Below are 25,086 nucleotides of genomic sequence, written 5' to 3' on the forward strand. Positions count from 1 at the left end.
AAAGCAGCTACAGCATTTTTTATTCCCACTAGCAATATACAAGTATTTCAATTTCTCCACAGCCTCACCAATACTTGTAATTATCTATATTTTTTATTATAGCCATAGAATTGGGTGTGAAATGGTTACTCATTATGGTTTTAATTTACATTTCACTGATGGTTAATGATATTGAGCATATTCTCATGCGCTTATTGGCCATTGTGTACCTTTAGAGAACTGTCTATTCAGATCCTTAGCCTATTTTTTAAAATTGGGCTTTGTATTATCAAGCTGTAAGCCTCTCTCCTTCATCTGACTTTTAAGACACTGCACTCTCCCGGTTATCCTCTTCCCATTTGTCATTCCATATCCGTCTTCTTTACTGGTTCCTTCTCTTTTCCATGACTTTTTAATGTTGGAGAGCGCCAGAGCCCAGCCCTTGGTCCTCTGCTTTTCCCACTCTCATCCAGTCTCATATTTTAATACCATCTATATGCCACCAATATCTATTTCAGCAAGAGCTCCATCTGCACTAGGCAGCCTTGGATAGTGGGTTGGGGAAGCACTGTCTGTCCTGAAGGCCCAGTGTCGTTCACCACTACCAAGTGTCACTGAGAAGTTCATTCTGCCCACACAGCTAGCACAAATAAGCACCAAACAGGAGCCCCAGATGAACAAAGCAGACTAAAATAGTGTGTACCAGCTCTGAAAACCAAACTGTAATTGGAACCACAGCCCACAAAAGTAGGCCAGCACCTACACAGTGTGACTGTCTACTAAGATAGATTTCAATAGAATCCAGAGTCTACTGATATAACACCCAAAATGTCCAGAATACAACTAAAAATCACTCATCATACTCAAAAACAGAGAAAATAACAACTTGAATGAGAAAAGACAATCAACAGACTCCAGTACAAGATGATGAAATAGATGATAGAATTATCTGACAAAAACTTTAAAGCAGCAATCATAAAAATACTTCAATGATAAATAAAAATACTCTTGAGGTAAATGAAAATATACAAATCTCAGCCAAGAAATAAAAGAAATAAGAAAGAACTAAGAGGAAAATATAGAATTGAAAAATATATTAACAAAAAATTAAAACCTCATGGGAAGGACTAGCTATCAGAACAAATATTAAAAAAAAGAAAAGAATCAGTGAATTTGAAAATAGAACAATAAAAGTACCTAATCTGAAAAATAACAGGAAAATCAACTGGAAAAAATAAATAAATGAATGGAGCCTCAGGGACCTGTGGAACAATAATAAAAGATCTAATATTGTATCATCAAAATCCCAAAGGAGTGAAGAGAGAGGGACTGAAAACGTATTCAAAGAAATAATGATGGAAATCCTGCCATTTACAACATGGAAGAACACAGAGGACATTATGCTAAGCGAAATAAGCCAGACAGAGAAAGGCAAATACTGTGTGATTTCATCTATATGTGGACTCTAAAAAAAAAAAAAAATGTTGAACTTACAGAGACAGACAGTAGAATAGTGGTTACCAGAAGCTGGGGAGTAGGAAAATGGGGAGATGCTGGTCAGAGCGTATGAGCCTTCAGTTATAAGATCTAATGGACAGCATGGTGACTATAGTTCATAATACTGTATTGTATACTTGAAATTTACTAAGAGAGTAGATCTTAAGTGTCCTCACCACACACTCAAAAGAAAGTAACTATGTGAGGTGATGAATATGTTTATTAACCTCATTGTAGTAATCATTTCACAAAGTATCTGTATATCAAATCATCACATTGTACACTTTAAATATATGCAATTTCAATTGTCAATTATACTTCAATAAAGCTGGAAAAGGAAGGAAGGAAGGAAGGAAGGAAGGAAGGAAGGAAGGAAGGAAGGAAGGAAGGAAGGAAGGAAGGAAGGAAAGAAGGAAGGTAGTAAACTTTCCAAAGTTGGTGAAAGGTATAAACCTACAGATTCAAGAAGCTGGGAAATTCTAAATAGGATAAATCCTAAAGAAATCCACACCAAATGTGTTTCTCCGGCCCAGACAGCTTTCCATACTCATACCATGTTTCCCCAAAAATAAGACCTAGCCCCACAATCAGCTCTAATGCATCCTTTGGAGCAAAAATTAACATAAGACCCTGTATTACATTATATTATATTATGTTATATTACATTATATTATATTACATTACATTATACCTGCTCTTATAGTAAAATAAGTCCAGGTCTTATATTAATTTTTGCTCCAAAAGATGCATTAGAGCTGATTGTCTGGCTAGGTCTTATTTTCAGGGAAACACGGTATCTCCAAGTGCCTAGTCCATACCTCCACTTGGATGTCCAAACAGTATTTCCATCTTAGCATGTCCAAAATAACTCCCAGTCTCCCCCAAGCCTGCTCTCCCCATAGTCTCCAACATCTCTGTAAACAGCAGTTCCACTTGCTTATACCAAAAGTCTTGGGAATCATCCCTGAATCCTCTATATCCTCACTCCACATTCCAATCATTAGGAAATCGTGGCAGCTCTCTCTTCAAGTATACCTGGAATCCAATCACCCACCTCCACCAGTAGAATACTGTGACAGTCTCCTAACTAGCTTCTACACTTGCTCCCCTATAATTCTCAATAAAACAGCCAGGGAAATCCTTTTTAAATATAAATCAGATCATATCATTCCTTTGCTTGAAATTCTGTAATGGCTCTCATTTCACTTAAAAGCCAAAGTCCTTACCGTGGCCTATGGGGCCCTACGTGATCTGGCCTTGCCTGTTATCTCTCTGACCTCTTCTCCTACCTCCTTCCACTCCCTTACTCTGCTCCAGCCACTCTGGCCTCCATGCTGCTCCTTGTACTTTCCAGACAAGTTTCCATCTTAGGGACTTTTCAGGGCTGTTCCCTCTGTCTGGGTGACAGATTATATGACTAACTCCTTCCCTTGCTTCACATCTTTCCTCAATAAGCCCTCCCATGACTTTCCTAATTAAAATTGCAAACCATCTTTGTCTCTGGCACTCATGATCTTCTTACCATGATCCACCTTTTCATTTTTCCATAGTTCTTGTCAGCTTCTAACACGTCATATTTACTTATTTATTATGCATAATTTTGTTGGTTGTCTCCATACTGGAATATTGTGTTTCCCCGAAAATAAGACCGGGTCTTATATTAATTTTTGCTCCAAAAGAGGCATTAGGGCTTATGTTCAGGGGATGTCATCCTGAAAAATCATGCTGGGGTTATTTGCCAGTTAGGTCTTATTTTCGGGGAAACCTGGTATATATGCCATGAAGGGAGAAATCTTCATCTCTTTTGTTCCCTCATGTATCCCAAATGCCTAGAACAGTGCCTGGCACATAGAAGGCCCTCAATAAATATTTGTTTAAGGAATAGGGTAGAATGGACGAGAGGCACTCCCTGGTCTGAAAAAGGAAATAAAAAGATACATTAGTTTTCTCTTGCTGCTTGACAAATTGCCACAAACCTAGTGCCTTAAAACCACACCCATTTATCATCTTGCAGTTCTGTAGGTCAGGAGACGGGCATGGCGTGACCTGGTTTTCTGCTCAGGGTCAAGGCTGCAATCAAGGTGTCTGCTGGATGACTGGAAAGACCGGCTTCCAAGTTCCCATATGTTGTTGGTTATAGGACTGATGTCCCTACTTTTTTGCTGGCTGTTGGCTGGAGCCACTCTCAGCTTCTAGAACCCACTCTTAGGTCCTTGACATGTGTCCATCTCCACAGGCAGCGTACAATGTGGCAGTTTTCTCCTTCAAGGTCAGCAGGAAACTTTTTTTTGCTTCTGGTAGGGCCAGCCCCTTTTAAGAGTTCACCTAATCAGGAAAGGTCCACCAGAATAAACTCCCTTTTCATCAACTGACTAGGGAATATAAGCACATCTGTAAAATCCATTCATCTTTGTCATATAATGCCAACTAACCACAGGCATGACATACATCATATTCACAGTGCTGCCCACACTCAAAGGAGAGGATTACACTGGGGACAGGCATCCTGGGGGCCATCTTAGCCGACCACAGGAGGACAGGCTGGAAGTCAGCTTCCGTTGTGGACCAGCTGGCCAAACAAAGTAAAAAACTACGGCAGTCAGTGTTCACAGAGTCAGGAGTTCCAAGAAAGAGAATGCTATAAAAGTATCTTTGCCACACCCACATTCATAGCAGCATTAATCACAATCACCAAAAGCTGAAAACGATGCAAATGCCCAATGACAGATGAATGGATAAACAAAACGTGCTCTATACATACAATGGAATACTATTTGGTCTTAAAAAGGAAGGAAATTCTGACATGTGCTATAACATGGATGAACTTTGAAGACATGCTAAGTGAAATAAGCCAGTCACAAAAAGACAAATGCTGTATGATTCCACTTATATGAGGTACCTAGAGTCGTCAAATTCATAAAGACAGAAAGTAGAATGGTGGTTTCCAGGGGCTGGGGGGAGGGGCAATGGGAAGTTAGTGCTTAATGGGTACAGAGGATCAATTTTGCAAGATGAATAGAGCTCATCAATAAAAACATCTTTGCCAATGAAACTATTTACAACTATTTTTTAACTCAATAGACAGTAGGGGTGTCTGCATTGTGATTGGCACCATGCTGGGTGTTGAGGAATGCCAATATTAATGTAGCAGGCTTCACAATGATTCATGCATTAAAACTGAAGTAGGTTTTTTAATATTATTATTATTATTATATCAGAAATCACCACAGAAACAATGATCCAAACAAATATTCCCCATTGCATTTGAAAGCATAACTTACCTGCCCTAGATCCAAGGTGACATTGACCCTGTTGTATTGTATGCCTGAGGAGAGAGGAGGGCTTTGCCACCAACGTTCAGATCCGTCAATTGCATTGGTGACTGGATGTGCTTTCCTGGGGTCCTCAGAATTGCAGTAGTCGCAGAACTGCCCCTGAAAAAAAAAAGTTCTTTTTTTATTTTCAAGTAATTTTGTCTTGTCAATTTAGTAAAAAAGATAACCAAAACAAAGGCAGCAGCGTGCAGCTTAGCGATGTCAGCTGTTGAAGTTAATCATAATGCATTCTAACGATAGTAGTAAGCCTTTCTCTTTTTCATTTAATCTTAAATCTTATCACCTGTTTATGCTTATTGTGTTTCTCAGATATAGATTCTATTTAGCTTCCATCGTTTAGAGCTGTGTTTTCCTTGTCCCATATGACACTTTAAGAAGAGCCTGTTGTACTTAGAATGCAAAGATGTTTTCCTTCAGCAAATCCTTTTTACTCTTTATATCCTACTTTGTGCAAGTCCTGTGTGAGGCACTGGGATACAAAGAAGATCCTGGCCCACAGTTCCAGTTCCAGTGGAGGTTTAAAGCATAGTAGTCTCCCTTATCTGCATGGGCTATGTTCCAAGACCCCCAGTGGATGCCTGAAACTGCCTATAGAAACAAACCCTATGTACACTATGTTTTCTCCTATACATACCTATGATAAAATTTAATTTATAAATTAGGCACAGTAAGAGACTAACAACTAACAATAAAATAGAACAATTACAACCATATACTGTAAGAAAACTTATGTGAGTGCAGTTATTCATTTCAGAGGATTCCTTCCTGAAGTCTCCATATAAACTCAACATTTTCTGGAACAACACATTGGTATCAATCAGAACACGCTTTCGGTTCACGTCTTCCACCCACAAATTTACTACCTTTCCTCTTAACTAAGCACTCATCATGCACTGTGGCCATAACAAAGCTAGCACAAATTTCTTTTTCCTTCTTCAAAATTTCATAGATAGAAGATTCATTCTTACCATATATTTTAGTAATCTCAGCATACGATTTTTTTCTTTCTTTACTAAGTCAAGAACTTTTACCTTTTCACTTAAAGGAAGCATTTTACACTTCTCTTTGGATATCTGAAATGCTAATATCACTACTCTTGCACTTTCGGGCTACTGTTAAGTAAAATAAGGGTTTCTTGAACACAAGCACTGTGATACCTTGACAATCTATCTGATAACCAAGATGGTGGCTACTAAGTGGCAGTGAGAGTCAACAGCATGAAGATGCTGGATAAATAGGTGATTCACGTCCCAGGATGGATGGAGGGGTATGGCATGAGCGTTCATCATTCTGCTCAGAATGGCGTGCAATTTAAATCTTAAAAATTGTTTATTTCTGTAATTTTCCAACTAATATTTTTTGGATTGCAGAAGAACCACCAGCTGAAGCCAGTCAATCCACAGAATTGTGAGGAAAAAATAATTTGTCATTGATTGAAATCACTAAGTTTTGGGGTGGTTCGTTACACAAGAAACAGTAACTAAACAAAGAACGTAAAATCAACAAAGAATTCTCATCAGAAATATATCCCAAACTCCCACAAATCAATAAGGGAAGTATAAACAGTTGAATAGAACAACGGGCAAAAGTAAGAATAGGCATTTTACAGAAGAAGAAACACATGTCAATAAACATTTGAAGAAAGGGTCACAATCACCATCATTAGTGACTACAGTGCTCTACTGTTTTATACCCATTCAATAGGACCAAGTTTAAAGTTTGAGGATAACAAGTACCAGAAAGGATATGGTAGGAATATGAATTGGTACAAAGACTTTGGAAACTCTTTTGACATTACCTCCTGAAGTCAAAAATTCACATTTCCTATGACCCAGAAATTCTACTCTCAGGCTTATAACCCAAAAAGAAACTAGCACAAATCTGATGACATCATGTTCAACAATATTCATAGCAGCACTGTTCACAAGAGCAAAATCCTGGGAATAACCTAATTTTCCAGCCACAGGAGTGAGAATGAGTCAATAGTGATATATTCACACAAGGAATGAATATATGAACAATAATGAATAAATGAATATATACAACAACATGAAACAGTATGGATGAGTCTTAGCAATATAACATTAGTTTTGTTTTTAAAGCATGATATAATTTTTATAAAGTGAAGAGCAACCAAAACAAAAAGCACATTTTTGGAATATATATAGATATACTAAAAACTATATTAAAAGGAAAGTAAAGGAAAAATTAATAAAAAATTTAAGATGATGGTCACCCCAGATATGGGAAACAGAGAGATAAGAGATAGGGAAACCATATGGTTAGATATAAGTTATTGTCAAGGCCCTATTTTTGGTAACAAGTTTATGCTTGTTATACTATTTTAAATCCATCCATCCACATATATATTAAATCAGACCATGTAAGGACCAATAATGAAAGTGTGTCATAACTGAGGGTTATGAATAACCTATAATCCAACTCTGTACCTGAGGTCCAATATTTTAAAAAATAACCATAAATAAATAAAAGTGGAACAAAAACTGATAGAAGCCAGAGATGAGGGGGACTGAGAGAGAACAAGGAGGTTCTTGTGTTCAATTATTCATCCATCCATGCAACAAACCTATTGTGATCATCTACTGTATATCAGACACTATTCCAGACAGAGATGAGAATATTGAAAAATAAACAGAACGAGGAACTCGTATTCTGAATTGTGTCAAGGCTAATATTAGCCTCGTCATATAGAAATAGCAAATGTAATAGAAGGGGCTAGAAAGAAAGGGGACAGGATTCTTCAAATAAGCAACAAAACAGAATTAAGTTCAAGGTTGGAGGGCCCAGAGGATAAGCCAGTGTTTTCCCAGAGGCCCACAGAGTGACCTACACTTTTTCAGGAGGATGGGAAAAAGTAGTCTCTCCTGGTTGCTAACATTTCTGTTTTTGTTTTATTCTTTCTTCCTTTCTTTCTTTTTTAATTAAAGTTTATTGGGGTGACAATTGTTAGTAAAGTTACATAGATTTCAGGTGTATAATTCTGTAATACATCATCTATATATCACATTGTGTGTTCACCACCCAGAGTCAGTTCTCTTTCCATCACCACATATTTGATCCCCTTTACTCTCATCTACCACCCCCCTCTCCCCTTACCCTCTGGTAACCACTAAACTATAAGGTTGCTAACATTTCTGATGATTCACCTTAACTAAAAGCTTCTCATATATAATAGTTTGCAACTGAATTCACAATATAAACACTGTCTTGTTGTAAGAAACTAGAGGTTGATTATAGCACTGCTCCTTAACTTCTCTTTTCTGGTTTGAACATCATTCATGTATTCAATTTTTTTTCAAATCGCCTACAATGTGTAGAGCACTGTGTTGGATGCTGGGGTACAAACAACAAAAATACTAAGAGTTGGACCCAGCCCCTAAGTGGGAGAGATGTAACTCAAACACCACATAATAGCAAAAAAAGTTGGGCTCAAGATAGCAGGAGAGTGTGAGAGCCCAGAAGTGGCACACCACTCTTTACTTAATCTTTCCAACACTGAGGTTTACATTAAAGTATTCAAAACTTAAAGACAAGAAAGTGCAGACTTAAAGAGGTGAAGTGCCTCAAACCACACAGCCAGTACGTGCAGGAACCAGGACTTGTGTGTGGGTCTGGAAACATTACTCACAGCCCAGAATGCTCTCTATCCTGGCCTGGCTGCTCTGCGAGCTACATCAAAGAGTCCTGCCTTAGATTTGGATGGAGTGTGAGGCCGCACTGGAATAGCAATTATGTGATTTTCCAAACACCTGCCAATGACCAGATGTGTGGAAAGAGGCTCAGCACCTGTCTGACAGAAGCTGAGATGCATGTTCCTATGCCAGGCACAAAAACCCCGGCAAGATGAGCATTTAACCACACTCATCCATCAACAGCCCCATTCTATATCACCACATTCGTGCTGCCGCAAACCCTACTCTTAGTCATCACTCACAAAGGTTCCCACGGATATGTGCCTTGAAGGCACTGTCTCAAGTGCCAGAACCCACGCCCGCTGGAGCCCTGATGTGGAGAACATTCTGGAGTGTGCCCATCCCAACTTGGGATTGCTCCTTTGCAAAGACCTTGTTCAGAGCATTCTCTCTTCTCAGAGGCACAAAAGCACATCGGTGTTGTTACCAATGATTAAGACAAGCATTTTGTAAATTTCCTGCAGACCTATACGTCTGCACGTAGTGGGATGAAGGGCGAATACACAGCAAAGGAGAGTGCTTAGCTCTGTGGCCCCCACACAGGATTCATGGCATCTGTAGCGTGCTGGGTTCCTGGGGGTAGGGATTTGAGAGATCTATAAAACGAGGGGCTCAAGGTTACTTACAAACATTTTTTAAATGCAAATTTTTAAAAAGTCTGCAAAATTGATACATATTACTCAAAAAATATGTCCATTCAGGCCACATTCTGGAGGTTTTTTTCTTTTAACTCGTTTCAGAGTGATGCATTTCAGAGTAGAATGTTGGAGGTTCAAATTCTAGGACCAACTGGTTCCTTTAAAAAAAAAAAAAAACCACGAAGCTCTTCCGGGAGGTTTTAAAATCGACTTTTTTCATGATTTCTAGACATTCTTCTTCCTTCTACTTCTCCCCCAATTCTCTTGTTCCCTACATGTTGTGTTGGCATTTCACTGGCAACAGGGGTCACTTGGTACCTACAAGTAGCATGTAAGTGGTCTGCTCTAAAACAAACTCAGGTTTATGAGGTGGGCCAGGCCACATGTAGGCCTGCCCACCCAATGCCCCAAACCCAAAGCACCTCCTGTTTAGAGCTTTATTCCAACGCCTACCGTTATGAAAACAGATCTGCCCTGATCATTTATTCATTCAACCATCAAATACTGACTTGCTAAGAGCCAGATACTGTCCTCAGGGAGATAGTCTCACCCTGACCTGATTCATTCCTCAAACCCAGCTTTTCCCTCTCATTTCCTATCAGTTATTATTTTAATCTCCTTACGAAATAATTATACTTTTTCACTGCTTTATATTCCCATTGTCCCAATTCCCTTAACACTTTTGTTCATCCTTTTTGAACTTTCATCAATCACCTAAATTCATTTGAGGACCAGAAAGGGTATAGATACATACAAAAAATAAAATGAAGTATTTATAAATTCTGAAAAGGACACAGAGGTTTCATGTAGGAGTAACTTTCAAAATATGTAACAACTAGGGCAGCACAGCCTTCTGAGTTCCTAGGACACACCAAGCATGTCCCACCTCAGGGGCCCTGTACCTGGTGGTCCTTCTGCCCAGACCACACTTGCCCACCCTCCTCATGGGGCTGGCTTTCTCTCAACCATCAGGTTTCTGCACCATCAACACCTCCTTAGACATGACTCTCCATCTGCTCAACCTAGAGAGGATTCCTTTCATTAATCACTATGACAAAATCCTGCTTATTCTCTCCAAGACACAATAACAATATATAATTATTGTATACCTTTACTCATTGGTGGCAGTCTCCCCATAGCATGCTAGCTCCACATGGGTGGGGACCTTTTCTGCCTTGTACAGAATTGTATCCCCATCCTCTGTGCCTGGCACATAGAAGTCAATAAATATTTGTTGGATATATGAGTGGATGAGTGTTACACACAAATAGGTGTACACATGTCTCCAGGTACCAGTTCTTTCTGTAGTAGATAAGAATCTACATTATGGATCATCCACAAAAGACATTCTACCAACTCCTGTCAAGCCTCCAGGTGCTGAGGGGGTCAGTGAGGACAACGAGCCAATCTGAAAGTGACAATCAAGACCTCATGCACTTATTGGGACAGTTCAGGCAAGAGAAAGGTGCCCACTCCTCAGGGTTCTATTTTTCCCCCAGGGAATGATGCCAGGCAAAGATCAGATGACAGGAGAATTATCCCACTACTGAGGAGCACCAGACAAAAGTCTCCTGCCTGTTTATGGTCCCAGAGGCTTGGGGGGTAAGGAGAAGAGAAGGAGCAGGAGTAGAAAAGCACTGACTCAGAGTCAGGGAAAGAGCCTCAGCTGTAGCACTCCAATAAGTCTCAGTAGAGACCTCCAGGAAGTGTCCACTGTGGATGCCTCTGAATAGAAGTTCCTGGGCTGAGATTGAAGATATGCATATAAGCATGGCTGGTCCAGGGGAGCCTGAATATTTGACTGCAACTCCCTCCAGAAAACTGCAACGCACTCACTGCACGCAAGCCTGGTGTGGGGAGGGCAGCTTCTTCCATGAGGCCTGTCAGTCAAAGCTGTGTAATTGCCTACGGTTGGGCCTAAAAGATCATACATAGGATTTTGACCTAGAGATGGACTCTTGAAAATCATTTCAGTGGTGCAGCACACTTTGCACAGGCAATCCTTCTCCATAGCTAACCTCAATCCTTCATGCTGCAACATTACATTATCCTTCTTATCTTCAGTGAATATGGAGAACTGTTGGCTACAAACATCTCAGTAATGATTCTAAAGGCCCTTGGCCTCATCTTCCTTGTGGTTAATCAAGCAGTTCTACTGTGATTTGTTTCTGCTACAATCCTCCTAAGTTATTGTGACAGTTGCTACACGTAATAGAGAAAAACAACACCCCGGAACCCAGGCAAGTAAATGATCAAAGAAAAATAAAGCTGCACTTAACACCACCAAGTATGTGAGGGATGCAAAAAATTACTTCAAAGCCATCATGGTGCTCAGAGAGAGGGAACCAAGATTTTACCAGATCCTAACACTTCTGTTAGAAAGACTGACGTCAATAGCTATATTTTTATTTTAAAGTCTACTAAGTTCACCTAAAAGATAATGAAATAAAACAAAAGAAAGAACACTCAACTAGTTTATGGCAATCTTACTGAGAGATTTTCCCAATGAGGTCTTCCAGCATTTCCTGCTAATTTTTCTGGTTTGTTAAAAACACTCAAAATCAATGTTATATTATATACACTAAGTGATCAGCTGTCACAGTGAAAGACGCTTGGAAACAAATGAGACATACAGGAAAATTTGAAAGTCTGAAATTTTTGTGTTCTCATCAAATCACTATGCAAACTACCTTATAGAGAATCTTTGCCACCAGTGTCTTTTGTACAACCAAATCCTTAGCAATATTTAGTCTCTGCAGAGCCAATCCCAGGAAACAAGGAGTCAAGCTTTTCATTTCTCTATCCCACTCTGTCGCTCCCCTGATGCAGCCCCAGAGACCTCACTTGTGAAAGAATCGTCTGACCGCTGGGCTCTGTGTAAAAAGAGATCAAAGACTCACAGGTACCCATCATGCCCAAATTCTCACCACCCAACCTCTATTAGGCAATTCTTACTTTATGCTCCTCCGACATGTTGTGCATATTTAAGAATGACTCTTAATGTGGGTGATCCCTAAATATTTGTTCAGCCAAGAACAAATTCTGTTTACGGGCCACATTTTGAGTTATCAGACTAGAAATTCCCAGAGAACTGCCCAGAGAGCCTCATGCAGGGCCTCCATCCTCCACTCTCCCATATACAGATAAGACTCACTCATTGAATGGTTTATAAATAATGCTGACTGACCGAGAGACTGGTTATCTGATCTAAAGCTAAAGTTACTGCTATGGAATGAATATTTGTATCTCTCCCCCACCTGCACAAATTCGTATGTTGAGACCCAACCTCCTAGATAATGGAATTAGAATGATGGCTCCACCTACATGAATGGAATTTGTGCCCTTATAAAAGAGGCCCCAGAGATATGTCTCATCCCTCCAACCATGTGAGGACACAGCGAAAAGACAGAAGTCTATGAACAGGAAGTGGGTCCTCGCCAGACATTGAATCTGCCCACACCTTGACCTTGGATTTCCCAGCCTCCAGAACTGTGAGAAATAAATGTCTGTTGTTTATAAGCTACCCATTTTGTTATGGTAGCCCAAACAAATTAAGATAGTTACTGTACAGTATTAGTCTCCTAGGGCTGTCAAAACAAAGTATCATAAACTGGGTGGCTTAGAACAATAGAAATTTATTGTCTCACAGTTCTGGAAGCTAGAAATCAGAAATAAATCAAAGTGTTGGCAGGACCATGCTCCCTCTGAAACCTGCAGAGGAAGGGTCCTTCCTTGCCTCTTCCAGTTTCTAGTGACCCAGGTCTAGTCATTGGTTTTAGCCACTGCATCAGACATCTCTACCTTGAAATTCAACACATCAGGGCCACACCTGTCTTTCAAAGGCAGGTTGTTGAAATTCAAGTATTTTTTATCCAAAGCCCTTCCACCAAGGTGCTGGTCTAGTAGGAAGTCTATCATGGTGTTGCTCTTTGAACATTTCTTCAAAAAGCATCTGTGGAGTGTCTACAACAAGCTGCCACAGGGCAGACAGACATGAACAGGAAAATGTGGCCGCACCCTTAGGGAGCTCATGATCTAATAAGGATACAGACATGAAAATAAATGGCTCCCAGGTGAGGAATGGAATTAGAGAGGTGGTGCAAAGTTTGGCTGGAACTCCGAGGGAGGAGTAGTTGGTGTGGCGGTGGCAGCACAAGATAGTGGGTAAGAGCAGAAACTGCAGCCAGAGTACCTGGCTTTCCCACATCTTAGCTGAGTGATCTTGAACAAATCACTTAACTTCTCTGTGCTTCAGTTTCCCCATGTTTAAACTGAGCATGCTAAGAACACCTCCATCACAACTTGTGAGAATTAAGAAGTCAGTATGTGTAAGGTGCTTTAGATCAATTCCAAAGATCAGTAAATATTATAGGTGTATTAAATTAATACCCTGCACTAAGCAGAGGAGCAAGTCCCCTGGTTATAAGGCTGTTCTCCCTACTCACCATTCTGCCCCCCCCCCTTATTTGGTATCATTCCTATACATAATATGTGGAGTATATGGTGCAACTTGAAAGTAATGGAGCATTACTTCTTTTTCCCACATCTCACAGTTAAGATGTGTATAGATAACCTAATTAAAACCCATATTTCTCTCTATCTAATATTCATTTATTAATTCCACACGTATTTTCTGAGCATCTAGGATGGGAAATCACTGAGAGAAAACAATATGCTTATGACATTGAGAAACTGGCAGGACCATGGGACTCAATGAGTTGGCTTTCCCCAGGGCAGTTTCCGTCCTGTTGGCATGAGGCATCTAATAAAGGCCCTGCTACATCATCCAAGCAGCTCTTTTTTATGTGAAGCAGAAAAAGGGTCCCTGCCTTTAAGCAGATACAGCCTTGCCCAGGCTGGATTGCAACCCCCACTTGTCCCTTGGCCAGGAACCCACTTCTATAGCACAAATATAGACAATTCTAAGTCTGACTGAGACCACTGAGGTACCAGTTAGTAAATCCTTTCTTCACTAGGCAAATGATTTTAGAATATTGAATAAGAGTTAAGACAGGTTTCATGAAAGCCTCAATCTCAACCAGAAATAAATTTATGATCTGAACGAATGTATTATTATAACCAAAATTAATCTTACAAAGTTAATACCTCCCACCCAAAATATGTTACTTTAGCTGATAAAAAATGTATCCCTGTATAAATAAATAATACCTAAACTAGTTATTAACACAGCACCAAAACAATTTAATATTGCTATTCTATAGAAGGCTATGGAAGTCATTATACCTCTGGATTATTTAGCATGCCAAATAGGTTCAGTACATAATGTACTGTACATTTCATTATTAAAATAATTTTTTACTCAAAAATTTTAAATAACTATTGTGAAAAATCATATTTCTAGCTTACCCCTTTAGAGGGCTTACCTAAGAATTTTTTCACTCTGCGAAAAATCACATTCATTGAGCACTATGTGCCAAGAAATATGCTAAGTCATTTTTATCCTCCCAATAAACTGTGAGATAGACACTATTGTTAAATCCTATTTTATACATGAGGAAACTGAGATTATGCAATTCTCCAAGGCCAGAGAGCTGTTAGAGTTAGAATTCAAACTCAGGTCTACATGATTGCACAGCCAGAGCTCTTCACCTCTAAGTGAGAGTAGTGTGATAATACGTACAATGAGGCAACTTTTTATTTTCCCATAGGAGTTTCCCTGGCCTTTTTTTAAAAATTAGGCCATTAAAGAAATTAGTCATCTACAGAAAGGTTATGTCTGGATCATGTTTGCCTCCCCAGCATCTAGCATGGTGTCTGGCTTGTAAGAGCCACTTAATAAGTTTGTGGATTAATTAATTAAAAGAAAAAGAAATTAAAGGCATACAGATTGGAAAAAAGGAAATAAAACATATGTAATCCTGTATGGAGACAATTCTAAAGAGTCTACCAAAAAACTACAGGAAGGTCATAGGATACAAGATAAATATGCAAAAATCAACTGCATTTCTAATGTAGATGTGTGTGCATATAAGAATTAGTAGATATACAAATATTTCCTAGCTTTGAAAGGGTCTAGAAGCAATGATATGGCAATAACAAATGAGCACACTTCATAACCAGATCTTGATTTTTAACACCACACTCAATTTAAAAAAAAAAAGAAAGAAAGAAAAAGAATAGAACTTCTTGGAAAAGTACTTGGTTCCAAGAAGGCTGGAGCAAAGAAAGTTTTTGGGGTACTAGAAGGTAAGGAAGCACTCAATAAAAGATGTGGGGATATCACCAAAAGTGGTGGAGGGAGCTTCAATGATCTGTCCCTCCATTGAAGCAACAATTAATCTTGCAAAAACTGTCAGAATAAACTTTTTCAGAACTCTGGGATCTATTCAAATTGGTGAACTTGAAGACAGGTCAATGAAATTATTGAGCTTGAGGATAAAAAAAGAATGAAGAAAAATAAACAAAGCCCAAGGGACCTGTAGAACACCATAAAATCGACCAACATATAAATTATGGGAGTCCCAGAGGAGAAAAGAGAAAGAGGCAGAAAGGATATTAGAGAAAATAATGAGTGACATCAAAAACATGACAGTGTGAGAAGTGCTCCTTGATATCTCCCCTGGAAGTTACAACAAATTTAACAGCTATAATTCAGCAAAGGATTCCACACGTAACACACAAACACGGCTGAGAGATCTGCGCATGGGAACATCTGAAGGTGGGAGAATCCGGGCAAACAGAGGAGGAAGGGAAAAGTACAGAGATGGGAGCCATGGGACACAGCCCAGAGCACACTGTGGTCCTGGGAAAGGGGAAGATTGAGACTGCAGGGGCACTTTCTGTGGCCCCAGCAATCCTGCCTGAGGGAATCAGCATATAAAATGACTGCACCCAGCAACCAGGGCAGAGCCCTTGGGGCAGAGACCAAATACAGAAGGATTCTGACAACTGTGGTTTAACAGCCCTCTCCGTCAGGCAGAAAACAAAGCCACAGAGTCTGGCCACCTCTCCCACCTTCCCAGAGCTCCCCACCTTGTGCCCTCCCAGTGCTAGCAGCGGGACCAGAAAGAAAAACAAAATGGTTGCAGTGTCAGATTAAAGAGCAGAATATCTATAGCCCTGAGAACTGGAGAGACAGTTCCTGAGCAGCAGATGCACAGTGCAGTTAATTCCAGTGACAGGGAAGGAGCTGTGGGGGCAAGGCAACTGTGGTCTGGAGGTCACCAGTGCTCAGAAGAGATCAGGGCCACAGGCTTGCCTCCTCTTCCAGTCCACCCTGCCCCCACCTTTCCGGGCTAATCCCATCAGGGGCACCCAGAACTACTGAGATACAAAGCTCTGCATCTGCCTGCAAGGGCAGCACTGGGATTTCAGCGTCTGAGAACCCCATCAGCCACTACATCCTCCCATGAGGGTGGTGCCCTGAGACCTCGGCAACCTGGTCACCCAGGAGACTGCTACCTCCCCAGGAAACCTCCCATCATGGGAGAAGCAGAACAGCACAAGAGAAAAAATAAAATGCTCCCGCGCCACCTACTGGTGAGCAAAGAAAGACCTCTTTATACCAACCCGCTGCAGAATTCACTCCTGTAGATGCCCAGGAAAAAAAATAATTCATTAATTGCCATGAGTAACCAATGTAAAATGACAGCTCAGAAAGAAAACGAAAAATCTCCAGAAAACAAACTTAAAGACATGGAAATATGTGACTTAAATGACAGAGAATTCAAGATTGCAGTTCTGAAAAAACTCAATGAGATGCCCTCCCAGAAAGAAAATTCAGATAGGCAGTTTAATGAACTCAGGAATAAAGTCAATGAATGAAATGAATAATTTACCAAAGAGATTGAAACTTTAAAAAAGAACCAAATAGAAATTCTGGAGTTGAAGAGCTCAATAAAAGAGATGATGAATAAAATACCAGCTTAGGAAACAGAGAAAATAATGGTTGAAACTTCCCAAATTTGATGAAAGACATGAATCTACGAGGTCAGACAATTAAGTTCGTGAACTTGTTGCAACGAAGTTGCTAACCTTTTTTGATACCAGAGGGAGTATTCATTATGAATTTGTACCAACTGGACAAACAGTTAACCAAGTTTACTCTTTGGAAGTGCTGAAAAGGCTGCGTGAAAAAGTTAGATGACCTGAATTTTTTGCCAACAATTCCTGACTGTTGCATCACGACAATGCACCAGCTCAAACGGTACTGTGAATGAGGGAGTTTTTAGCCAGTAAACAAATAATTGTATTGGAACGCCCTCCCTACTCACCTGATCTGGCCCCCAATGACCTCTTTCTTTACCTGAAGATAAAGGAAATATTGACAGGAAGACATTTTGATGATATTCAGGACATCAAGGGTAATATGATGACAGCTCTGATGGCCATTCCAAAAAAAAGAGTTCCAAAATTGCTTTGAAGGATGGACTAGGTGCTGATGATGCATAACTTCACAAGGGGAGTACTTTGAAGGTGACCATGGTCATATTCAGCAATATGTAGCACTTTTTCTAGGATGAACTTGCAAACTTAATTGTCAGACCATATACACATCCAAGAAACTCATCAAACTCCAAGTAAGATAAATTCGAAGAGATCCACACTAAGACAAAATATAATCAAACTGTCAAAAGACAAAAAGAAAATCTTGTAATTGCAAGAGAAAAGCAATTCATTACATACAAGGGATCCCCAATAAGATTAACAGCCCATTTTTCATTGGAAACCATAAAAGGAGAAGGCAGTGAGATGACATATTCTTTCTTGCTGAAAGACAGAATTCTATAAGAGGTAACATTATCCTTCAAAAATAAGGGAGAAATTAGGACATTCTCAAAGAAACAAAAGCTGAAGAAGTTTGTTGCCAGTAGACCTGCCTTACAAGAAATGCTAACGGGAGTCCTTCAGGCTAAAATGAAAGTACACTAGACAGTAACTCAAAGCCATATGAAGAAACAAAAAACCCCAGTTTAGGTAACTACATAGATAAATATAAAACTCCAGCATTATTGCAATTTTTTATATGATTTAAAAAGACAAATGCATAGACTATTAATTATGTATTTATGTTAATGGGTAGCAATGTGTAAAGATGTAATTTGTGACAATAACATTATAAAGGGGGTGGGGACAGACCTGTATAGGAGCAGAGTTTTGGATGTTATTGAAGCTAAATTGGTATCAACTCAAATTGGACTGTTATACATTTAGGATGTTAATTGTAATCCCCAGAGTAACAACTAAGAAAATAACTAAAACATATACAGAAAAGAAAATTAGAAGAAGGTGAAAATACTACACTAAAAACAGAAATTATGCACAAAAGATGGCAGTAATGGAGAAATTGAAAGACCAAAGAAATATAACACATAGAGAAAACAACTAGCAAAATGACAGAAGTAAGTCCTTCCTTATCCATAATCACTTTAAATGTAAATGCATTAGACTTACCAATTAAAAGGCAGAGATTGGAAGAATGGATAAAAAATGAAAAATAACATCCAAATATATGATGTCTGCAAGATATTCACTTTAGATCCAAAGACACAAATAAGTTGAAAGTGAAAAGAGAGAAAATGGTATTCCATGCAAACAGGAACCAAAAGGTAACTGGGGTGGCTATACTAATATCAGATAAAATAGACTTTAAGTCAAAAATTGTTACAAGAGATAAAGATGGACATTACACATTAATAAAAGAGCCAACTTATCAAGAAGATATAACAATTTAAACATAGTTGCACCAAACAAGAGAGCCTCAAAATAAAGAGGGTGCCAAAAAAAACTGTATTAAAATTGTAATAAAAGAACCAACTCATCAAGAAGATATAACAATTTAAACATAGCTGCACCAAACAAGAAAGCCTCAAAATAAAGAGGGGGCCAAAAAAATATATACACATTTTAAGAAAGAAACACTGTATTAAAATTGTAATACTCAATATATACCGATAACAAAAGATGAACACAAATCACATTTAACTTCTGCAATTACAAGAGGTGCTCAAAGTTGTTACCATTTGCATCCAGACACTTCTGATTACTGCAAACTACTGCTTGCGCAACGTTGACCAAAGTGTCCACTTGTATACATTTTTTTGACACCTCAGGTATATAAGAAGCAAAACTTGACAGAATTGAAGGGAGAAATAATTCCATAATAATAGTTGGATACATCAATATCCCATTTTCAATAATGGCAGTTTCTCAGAAACTTAAAAATGAACTCACTATATAATCTAGCAATTTGACTCCTAGGAATCTACCCAAGAAAACTGAAAACATATTCACACAAAGATTTGTTTGTGAGTGTTCATAGCAACATTACTTATAATAACCAAAATCTAGAAACAGCGCAAATGTCCACCAACTAATGAATGAGTAAAGAAAATAAGGTATAGCCATACAATAGAATACTACTTTCTGCAATAAAAAGAAACCTCTAACTCATACAATAATACATGTGGAACCATGTTTTTTCACTGGTAAGTAAACCTGGCTCTCCAAAGGAAAACATTTATGTTTTGTACATAAACCTTCACTGCTAAACTTTAGCCAATGTCCACAAACACAGAAAAACTACTAGGAAAATCATTTTTTTAAAAAATCACTGATCCTTAAATTGATGATTGTAATCATTTGTCTGAAGTCTCAAAATAACTCTTATCAATCATTCTTACAACTATATCAATGGACATAGTTGGGTTTCCCTAGACATTCTCAAGATTTTCACATCAATTTCACAAAGGAAAAGGCCCTGGCTGAAGTTAACAAATGATTCTCTAGATTCACAATAGTTCTAAACAAAAGAAGTTGAGTTTCCTGTTTATGGCCATTAGTCCAAGTCACACACACAACCGAGACCGCTTTGTGGCAAGCACTGCCACTCTTAGCCATAATTCACGTGTATGTGTTTCTCTATCAATATCATTCAGGTTAGATAAACACTTCTATGCATAAATCAAAATGTAACTAAGGAACATATAAACCATGTGTTGAACTGTCGATGTACAAAATCAAGATCATAGGTCTGGTAGATACGTGTATTTCATTCCTTGTGAGTATACTGTTTATGCGAAGCTAACCCAAACAAGGTTATATTTTAAATACAGTTTTCTACTTCCATTTTATCATCATCTCTATCACATGTCAGTAAATAACAATGTCTTTAGATTCCATACGTAAGTAAACATTTAAAATTAAGGCACAAAGTGTGACATATTTCAATTGTAATAGCTTTTCAACAGAATAGAATTTGCATCTTTTTCTTGTCTGCTCCTTCCATTAACTTCTTTACAGCCTTTACTGGTATCTTCATTCCACCACCCTTTCATTCAATAGTTTCTGAGCACCTATATTTTTCCAGGCTTTGTGCTAGGCACTGGGGATATAGCTGTGAACTGCACAGACAGTATTCCTGAATCAAAGAGCTCTCATACACCAAAAATTTACTATCTGACCAGTAACAAGTATATAAAATCTTATTTAATGAATCTTAAATCCAGAGAAACGACAGTGAACATTTTTCATACAACAAATAAAATTCATATTTTTAAAATATCTACCATTCAAATATCAGCATTGTTAGTATAGAATCAGGACCACAAACTCAGGTTTTACTCAAAGACATGACTTTCAGTTTTTATATTTTTTTGCAAAACTTCTGATCTGAAATTCTAAACCCTGGCCAGCTCCAAAGATTTATTTTTAGAAAGTTCAAAGAAATAGAACTATTTTAGTTAACTCTTCTCCATTTCCCGTCTTGAGCTATACATGATGAGCAGATTCAAGATGATCAGCACTCAGGTAAAACCAATTGATTAACCATAATCTTTCTTCCCTTCTCCCACCCATCACCTACCACTCCTCACTTCTCTAAAAGGCAGGTCTGCACAAGAAGCCACCAACACTGGGCTATCGCAAGTGTCTAACAGCCTGGTCTCTGGAACTTGGCTTCCCCTTCTGTTCACCAACATACTTCTCATTAGGTGAGAACCTCTCATATCAGCAATCAGTATATCTTCCCAAGCATTCAACTGTGAAAGCAGAAAGCACTAGGCAGCAGAGCTTTTGTTCACCTCTTACCTTTAGAGAAATACAAGACTTAATACTAGATAGCACTCTTTTTCGGCAGTCTGAACCCTGGTCTGAGAACACAGCCTGCTGAGTGACCTCAGAAAGCCACTTCCTACTCTATCTTGGACTGTGAATCCAGGTTTAATGACCTATGTTGGAACCTATTTTAATGACCTATTTGGTTTTCAGAACAGAAAACATGACTTTTCTGGACCTCCAAAACAGTAGTGTCAAACTATGAACACTCAATAAAAACACCAGTTGATGAAAATAAGGGTTGGCCCATTCCTAGGCAAATCTGGGAGAGAGAAAACATTTGAAAATTGCTTTGATTCCTTCCTTCTCCTTGCATCTACTCTCGAATAATTAAACCAGTTCTCTCCAAAGCTGGGTATGCCAGGCAATCCAGTGGGGTGCAAGAAGGGAATATTAAAACTTCTCTTTATGCTTAGTTTACCTAAACATGAAGAAATTCAGTTCTACTAATATTTCATATACAGATTGCTTAGGGACCTTCATTCAGTCCACAAGTCAGCTGGTCACAAGTCACCTAAAGTCCTGAATGTCTGTCCATGGGAAGAGGAGGGGTTCCACCAGGCTACCATCTGACTAGGACACTTCGGAGCTTGCATGTGCCCGGTTAAGCAGACATGGGGATTCTCTTCTCCTAAATAGGATGGTTACAGCCTTGTATTGAAATGAGGAGTGACTGAAATTCTTTTGACAACACAGGTTCACTGGTTATCTCACGGTAATGTATAACACTTAAAGGCCTTTTTTTACGTTTAAAGATGTTACACTTTTTTTTTCACAAAAATTCCAAATTTGCTGACTTTTTCTGGGATGACAAGTGGCTGCCAGCAATACACTACCTGATGGATACTTACAAAACAATAGAGATACTTAACTCTGCTCCATCAAAATAAAAGTATTCTTTTAACAATGTGTGAAAAAGTAAATACTGTTATAAAAAATATATATGCTTTGGAGAGAGCATTTTGAAAAATAGATGTTTGGAAATGTTTCATCTTTTGTTGCTAAAAATATGGAACTGTATTACTCAAAGTTTTCATAGTTGTACATTTTTAAAACATGGAAACAGAATTTTATAACATATTTAATATTTTTCAAAAGAAGAAGTGTATTTTGAAACTATTGTTTACAACATTTAAACACAACACCTTCCTACCAGGAAGTACTGAATATCAACTGAAAAGCAAACACTTACTGGCCAAGTTTTTACTTAAAAAAAAAAATTAGAATAATTGAAGGATGGGGCAGAAATATGAGTGCTGTGATTTAACGAACTCAGACAGCATGAGACCTGTGCAATCACACAGGGTCACACACTCAGACAGGCCCCTCACTTGTTTAATTCTATGCTATCATCATCTTGAAATTCTTACTAATTTTTGAACAAGGGCTCCACATTCTCATTTTCACTGGACTTCACAAAGTATGTAGCTGGTTCTGGAACTCAGTATTCAATGCAGTTTTTTTCTATCTGAATCTACATATTCTGTGAGGTATCTTTTCATCTATGCCAACCACTAAATTCAAATATTAATATAAAACTACTTTGAATTGTTGTATCATAAGTGCTAACCTAAACTTGTCAAAAACAATTACACACATGATTACATTTGTATATTTCTATATTTATAAATAACTATAGACAATCACAAATAAAACATTTAGAGAAAGCAAAATTACTATGGGCTTTTAATGAAAATTAAAAGTATTTTCATCATCGTTGTTTTTCTTTTAAATTTCTATTTTTGCATGTTTGACGTACACACAATATATTAATAAAGTAATAGATGCATATAATTTATAAATAAATATGTACTGACACTGCATCTTCTTGTCATTTGTGCAAATGCATAATCAAAAGAGTTTCTAAAACACTGATCTACACTCTCAGTGACAATCTTTCGTGGTTTGGAACCCAAGCTCCAAAATTACTCCCTCTTTCGGCAACACTTTCCTATTATTCAGCAACACTTCCCAGTAGAAAGAGGTAGTAATTATGGCTTTATGTAAAGCGAATTTTGGAGTTAAGGACTGGGTTCAAATCCAGCTGCCCTACTTTATGACATAGGCGTGTTTCTCAGCCTGTTCACCCGATCCATTCCTCAGTGCGGCTGTGAGGATCGTGTGTAAGCACCTGGCACATCTCCACATGCTGAGTAAGCACCAGTGACTTTATCATTTCCACCCGCTGGTCCCGGTGAGCATCTCTGATGGACTCTGCGAGCTCTGTCCATTTCGATTCTCATTTGCCCCCAATGACTCTGATGGTGGCACTTCAGGCAGCGGGGTGAAATGCATCTTTTCGGTGAAATCGGAGTGCTACTGCTGATATAACCTAAAATTCTCCCTTAAAATACACCACGGAAGGTAACTGCCAACACCTTCTCCTCTGAGTAAGGAAGCGGAGATGAAGGGCCTGGAAGGAGGCGCACGGTTGAAGCCCGGGAGGGACTCAGTGCCTGGCCAGCAGCTACCTGGGTGACCGACCAAGGTTGGACGGGACCGGAGTTCGCTGCATCCCCAGAACGCAGCTTCGGACTTCCTGCTCTGCTAGCCCAAACCTCACCTTAGCCTTCATTCACCTCGCGTGCTTTACCCATCCCCGCCTTGGGCGGCGCGTTGGCAAGGGCGGTGCTCCCACAGGATCACTCTCGAGACACCGCGCCCACTTTCTGGGGTCGCCGTCCTGCGCGGGAGTTGTGGGAAGCCTTTCCCGGTCGCCTGGGGTCTCTAGCGCGCGGGGGGGCGGAGGGGGAAGGTACCCAATTGCTTCGCACCGAGTGGAAGACCGCACGGAAAGGGAGCCCCCGGACCCCGCAGCGCCTCGCTCTCCCCGGGTATCTTACCTGGATCGTGTGACCGCTGCCCAGGGCGGTGGGCCCCCCTACTAACTTGCAATAGAGCTCCGGCCGGGGTCGCGCGCCGCCCGGCTCGGGCTCCCCGCAGGTCGCGGTGGCCCGAATCTTCGCCGCCTCGGCCAGGTTGAAGTAGGGTGGGTGGAGGCTGAGCCGGGCCGCGGCTGGGGATTCCGGAGCGGCCGCGCACACCGCGGGCAGCAACAGTAACAGCAGCAGCTGGACTGCCCGCGGTGCCCAGCCCGGAGCCGCGGGGCCAGCAGCCATCCCGCGGCGCACGGCCCTCCCTCCTCCGCCGCCCGTGGAGGGGCTCGGGGGCACGGCGGGCCAGACAGCACAATCCGCCTGCGATCCACGCGGGCAGCCCAGGGTGTGTGCAGCCGAGAATCCGGGCTCCTGCCCCACGCGCCGGGAGCCGGAGGCGAGGGGGCGGCTCCTCTCTTCTAGAATCTGAAACTCCAGCGGGCACCGCGGGATCAGGAACTGACAGCGCCCAAGCTCGGGCCAGCAGACAGCGTCTCTAGAATCGTGCAGCGTGCTGCAAACTTCGCGGGCGGAGAAGGCGAAAGGCGTTGCCCGGCTTCTACCCTGGAGGCTCCAGATCCTGGCCGGGACCGCCCCACCTTCCCATTGCCGGGCAAAATCAGATATTTCTCCTCACCAGATACTCACCGTCTCAGACCAGCCAGAAAAGTCAACTCCGACCTTGGACAAGGAGGAAAGGAAGAGAAGAAGGCTTGCAACGAATTTGGGTGAGACAGCAGCAGAGACTGCCACTGCCTCCAGAACTTACATCAATGACACTGATTTCCCAGACAAGTCTCAATTGTCAAAAGACAACTTACGTCAATACTCAAACTCTGTACCCCAACGATATCGGGATGCAGCCACATACTGAGTCTGGGATCAAAGGAGCTCACAGGGAATTGAGAGTGGCAGAACTAACATATTTAAAAGACAGCCAGTAGTGGAAGTCGTAGTTTGCCAACATGGAAAG

General features: G+C 40.1%; 1 protein-coding gene across 1 annotated transcript in view; it reads right to left on the minus strand.

Moving 5' to 3' along the window:
* Window positions 1-24,647, minus strand: part of LAMA3 (laminin subunit alpha 3) — a 258,618-nt gene extending 233,971 nt beyond the window's left edge. The window contains exons 1-3 of the mRNA XM_074339734.1: window positions 24,081-24,647; window positions 4,702-4,910; window positions 3,909-4,045 (exon numbers count right to left, since the gene is read on the minus strand). Of these exons, the coding sequence (XP_074195835.1) occupies window positions 3,909-4,045; window positions 4,702-4,910; window positions 24,081-24,356 (622 nt within the window). The 5' untranslated portion in view covers window positions 24,357-24,647. The remainder of the gene's footprint in view (window positions 1-3,908; window positions 4,046-4,701; window positions 4,911-24,080) is intronic.
* Window positions 24,648-25,086: the final 439 nt, after the last annotated feature.

This window comes from Rhinolophus sinicus, linkage group LG09 (genome assembly GCF_036562045.2).
Source record: "Rhinolophus sinicus isolate RSC01 linkage group LG09, ASM3656204v1, whole genome shotgun sequence".
Lineage (NCBI taxonomy): Eukaryota > Metazoa > Chordata > Mammalia > Chiroptera > Rhinolophidae > Rhinolophus > Rhinolophus sinicus.